The following is a 5,000-nucleotide window of genomic DNA, read 5'->3' as shown; positions in this document are numbered from 1 at the left end:
GCACCGCCACTCCCGCGCGTCGCGCGCACAGCCTCCCTCCGCGCTCGCGCGCAAAGCGCGTCCCGCTCCCTCGCGCGCTCACCCCCAACAGTTTCCGCTCTCGCCATGTCTCTCTCTCGCCAAGTGATGCTCTCGCTCTCTGCGCCGCTCGCTCTCGCTCTCTCTCTCTCGCCTCTCTGCGCTGCTGCTCGCTCTCGCGCTCGCGCGTCGCGCTTCGCGCGCGCGCGCGCTCGCGCGCTCTCTCTCGCTCTCAAGCCGCCCTCTCGCTCCGCGCTGCTCTGTCTCTCTGCGCGCGCGCGCGAGCTCTCGTCTCTCTCGCTCGCCCCATTTCTCTCTCTCCAGTCTCGCTCTCTCCAGCGCGCGCTCTCCAATCTCGCTATCGCCCTCTCGGTCTCTTTGTTCGGTCTCGCCCTCGTCTCGCGCTCCCCTCTCTCTCTCTCTCTCTGCGCCTCGCTCTCGCGCGCTCTCTCCTCGCTCTCGTCGCGCTCTGCTCGCTCGCTCGCCATCTCCCCTCTCTCTCTCGCGCGCGCGTCGCCGCTGTGCGTCGCGTCGCTCGCGCTCAGCTTCGTCACTCACGCAGCGCACCGCACGTCATCACGCACGTCACTCACGCTCACGCGCTCTGGCTGCGCTCGCTCTCGCTCGCAGCTCAATGTGTGCTCTCTCGCGCGGCTCACGCACGCACTTCCCGCGTGCTCGTCGCTCACATCATCGCCCTCTCTCGCTGCGCTCACTCTCTCTCCCGCTCTCTCTCTCTCTCCCCAGTTCTCGTCTCGCCGACGCTGTCCATGCGCGTCGCTTCCGAATCGCTCTCGCTTCTCTCGCTGCGCGATCCTCGCTCGCGCTCTGCTGCTCTGCTCTCTCTCTCGCTCTCTGCGTCTCGGAGCGCTCATCCCGCCCCAATGTCCCCGCGCGCTCTCGCTCGCTCACGCGTCGCGCTCTCGCGTCTCGCGTCTCGCGCTCGCATCCCTCGCCTCTCGCTCGCGCCGCGCTCTCTCTCGCTCGTCTCTCTCTCGCTCTCTGCTCTGCGCTCGTATCGCTCTCGGCAGCTCGCTCCCATTGGCGCGTCTTCTGTCTCAGCTCTCCCTCTCCATTGTGCTCGCTCGAGCCTCGTCCCAGCGCTGCTCGCGCCCTCGCTCTCGCGCGTCTCTCGCTCGCTCTTCGTCGGTCGCGTTCTCTCTGCGCTCTCGCTCTCGCTTGCGCGGCGTGCGCGCACGCGCTCGGGTGTCCCTTCTCGCCCTCCGCGTCGCAGCGCGCGGCGCGCTTCGCGGCCTGCGCGCGCGCGAGCGAGCGCGCGCTCTCGCCGCTTGCGCTCGCATCGCAGCTCGCGCGCCTCATGCCGTGCGAGTTTCCGTCGCTATTCGCGCGCGCGCGCTCTGCGCTCGCTCGTCGCGCGCTCTCGCCGCGCGCGCTCCTCTCTCGCAGCTGCGTCCCCAGCTTCCTCCTCGCTGTTCCGACTCAGGGCAAGTTCGCCGTCTCCCTCCACGCCCTCTGCTCGCTCCTCTCGCTCGCGCGCGCCGCGTCGTCTCTCGCTCTCACTCGCGCGCGTCAAGCGCCATGCTCCCTCCGCGGGCGCCACTCAGTCCTCCGCTCCCTCTCTCTCTCGCGCGCCTCCCTCAAGCCCCGCCCGCAACTCCCCGCCACGCCCATCCTTCCCCTCTGCGCATGCACAGCGATCGCTCTCTCTCTCGCGCCCCGTGCGCGCGCCGCGCGCGCAGCGCGACAAGCGCTCGCTCGACCGGCTCGCGTCGCGCGCGCGATCGCTCTGCCCGCCTCGCGGCTCTCGCGCGCGCGCGTCGCGCCCGCGCTCGCCGCGCTCGCTCCGCCAGCTCCGCTCCGGACGCCACCCAAGTCGCCCGCCCCTCGCTCTCTCATCTCGTCTCAACCCCCCTCACCCGCACTTAACGACTCCTACCATGCCCAACCACCCACCCAGACGACATGCACACCAGCAAATCACGCCCCGACCAGTGTTACAAAATGCCACCCCTGTTCCCAAGCCTATGCGTTCCCGACCGTTCCCCACGTATATCTGGTAGGCGCCAACCGAAGAGCAGCGCCCGACCCCACAAATATGTCTACCACCCTCCTCAGCCACCTTCCCCCCCCACATCGGCATTGCTGTTTCAGCAGCTCTGAGAGTGCTGCTTTGAGCCAAGCATACCGGCCCTGTACAATACCTAACAGCACATCCCACACCACCCACCCACCACACACACCCACCCCCACACCCACCCACCCCCAACCCCAGGCATGCCACCACCCACCACCAACCAGGACCTGTACCCATCGCATCCATACCCCACAACCCAACACAACACACAAACATAACACACAGACACCAAGAACAACCCAAAAACAACAAGTGGATATCCTTACACGCGCCAACAACCATCGAGACACATACACACACACCACACACACACACCCCACCCAACACACACACTCACCCACACAACCACACACACAAGCACACAACCCACACACCACACGCGCACATACCAAACACTACACACACAACACACACACACACACACACGCACGCACGCCAGCGCCCAAACCAACAAACAAACAACACCCTCGACCTGGTAAAAAATGACAAGCATAAACTTCCTGAAAAGCAATAGTTTCAACATCCACCGGGATTTCATTTTCAGGTTGCACTGTTGAAATACAGACATGGCTAGGTAATATGTAATCTTTAAATTATCCTTTTAAAACAATATACCTATAAATAACTTCTAATTTTTTTATATCTGATCATTTATATTTACGTCATTTGACCATCGCTCTGGTCCCATTGCTCACACCCCAAACATACGTCCCTTTCCTCCAGGATGCAGCCAGCCACCTGGAAGATCGTAGTTCCAGGGACTCGTCGAAACCCCTTGGGGGGGAACGTTCCCTATCCCACCCACCCTCCACTGGAAGCCTCGGGATGCGTTTGCAGGCCTGTTTGTGTACGGAAAAGGGTTCGCGAAGCATTTCAGTGTAACGAACTCCTGGCACGATTTAAGTATCAGTCCTGATGGTGACGGTGGGTATCCCTGAAACTTAAATATTTGAGGTTTGATGTTTGCTGTTCCCGGAACTTAGGTACGAACTGAATATTGTATTGTAGGTCGTATGCATGTACTTGCTTGATGTATGCCCCATGCCGCGGTGTAAGGGGCACGAGTCTACCTATAGCAGTGCCTTGAATCAACCAGGGTCCGTGGCGTTGTGAAAGACATAATAGTGGCCCGGTCAGTTCAGCTTTCAAGAATACCCTTGCAAGTATACATATCAGTGTTAACAGATATGTATTAGAATATGGATTATTTAAGATATAGGGATATTTCTGGGAGAGCGGTTTCATGCTTTTTTACTTACTACAACCACCGGCTAGCTTGGCGAAAAGGGAGCTGTCACCATGACCCTTGTTGTGCTTCCGCGTGGCTACTCGTGGCAACTGGGCACCTTCAGGTAAATACGAACCTGTAAGCGGCAGGAGGCCCTAGAGGTACAGAGGTGACGCTCAGGAGGATGGTATCCCCCCTGTTAGACTGCCCGGGGTTTAAACCCAGATGGGCAATCCAGATGGAACATGAGTCACAGTTACCATTACCGGGAGAGATGAACAGACTGGAGTGGAGGTAGCAGCTTCTCATAGACGAGAAGAGATGGCCGTGGATGGGCCACAGCCTTGATCACCTCCTCCAGGGGGGTAGTCATAGCCCGTAGAAGAAGCGTCAGTTGATTTGTGCTTCAAGGTATAGAGTTCTGTGATACCAGTTTATTAGTTGTGGCTACCCTCTGGCTAACCCCAGGGTGGACGATTATTGGACTAACTGCAAGCATTTAATACTGCATAGGGTAAAAAGGACATGGACCGAGGCATACAGGAGTTCCTACATCAACACTGTTCAGTACATGTATAGCCTGGCTGTCATACACAGCCAGTGCAAGGCAGCATTGGATGATATCAATGTCATATATATTTTCAAATAGTTGCAATATTACCGTTGTAATCGTAAAACAACAGCAGAACTAGAATGCTAATTGTGTCACAGGATTGAATTCGGTAAGTACATGCACATCACCTAGAATACAAACATAAAAGGCCCTCGTTTTCCATCTTCCAAATTCACTCTCTTTTGCACTTAGGATAGTCACTATCATCGAATCTAATGTCTAAGCTTGAATTATGGCAGTAATAATGTATCTATAACTACATACAGCAGCCATTCCCTTTACCACATCCCAACAAAAACTAATCATCAAGAAAAAAAAAAATGTAAACCATAATCATTCATGACAGGAACAAGGACCGATATTCCTTCTCTAACCATCGTCTCTTCTCTCTTCAGAAAGCCTATGTACAGTGCACAGTACGAGCCTAAATTTTAGTGTTCCTTGTAGTCAGAACGCGACTGCGAGGGACTTCCTGAGGATTGGCGAGAAAGGCATCGGCCAGAGTTTCTTCGCGCTGGACTGTGTGCAGAGTGAGCTCGTCTTTGGTTTTTCTGTGTTGGTGTGACCGTGTAATATTAATTCTGATTTTGCTGTTGTTATTGTCGGTTGCCATTATTTGTATTTCTGTGTTATCATCATTACTTACCATAAAGTTATTGTTCTTATTATTAGTTATTATTGTCATCATCATCAATGACATAATTATCATATCGTCATCACGGAATCATCTATATTGGATTGTTTTGTTTTTCTAATTTAATCATCGATACTCTCTCTCTCTCTCTCTCTCTCTCTCTCTCTCTCTCTCTCTCTCTCTCTCTCTCTCTCTCTCTCTCTCTCTCTCTCTCTCTCTCTCTCTCACTCTCTCTCTGCCCATCACCGCACACAGCACCGTTCATGACACAATAGTTAGACTCTTTCCCTTAAAATCCTTTGAAATACCACACCCTTAGTTTCAGACTCTGTCCTTGGCGGCTGGGGAGTGCCAATCCTCCTCCTCTCCCTCGGAATCATGCTTCTGCTCCTCCCGGTGGCCCTCCTTCGCC

At 55.8% G+C, this 5,000-nt stretch overlaps 1 protein-coding gene across 1 annotated transcript in view; it reads left to right on the top strand.

Annotated features, from left to right (window-relative positions):
- The first annotated feature begins 2,909 nt into the window (after positions 1 to 2,909).
- The window catches only part of LOC125039995 (glutamic acid-rich protein-like), a 3,194-nt gene continuing 1,103 nt past the window's right edge, over positions 2,910 to 5,000 (top strand). The window contains exons 1-3 of the mRNA XM_047634401.1: positions 2,910 to 3,037; positions 4,350 to 4,484; positions 4,908 to 5,000. The exon at positions 4,908 to 5,000 is cut by the window's right edge and continues 468 nt beyond it. Coding sequence (XP_047490357.1) covers positions 4,967 to 5,000 — 34 coding nt within the window. The 5' untranslated portion in view covers positions 2,910 to 3,037; positions 4,350 to 4,484; positions 4,908 to 4,966. The remainder of the gene's footprint in view (positions 3,038 to 4,349; positions 4,485 to 4,907) is intronic.

Source organism: Penaeus chinensis, chromosome 28 (genome assembly GCF_019202785.1).
Source record: "Penaeus chinensis breed Huanghai No. 1 chromosome 28, ASM1920278v2, whole genome shotgun sequence".
Taxonomy (NCBI): Eukaryota; Metazoa; Arthropoda; class Malacostraca; order Decapoda; family Penaeidae; genus Penaeus; species Penaeus chinensis.
This window is presented reverse-complemented; position numbering and strand designations above follow the sequence as displayed.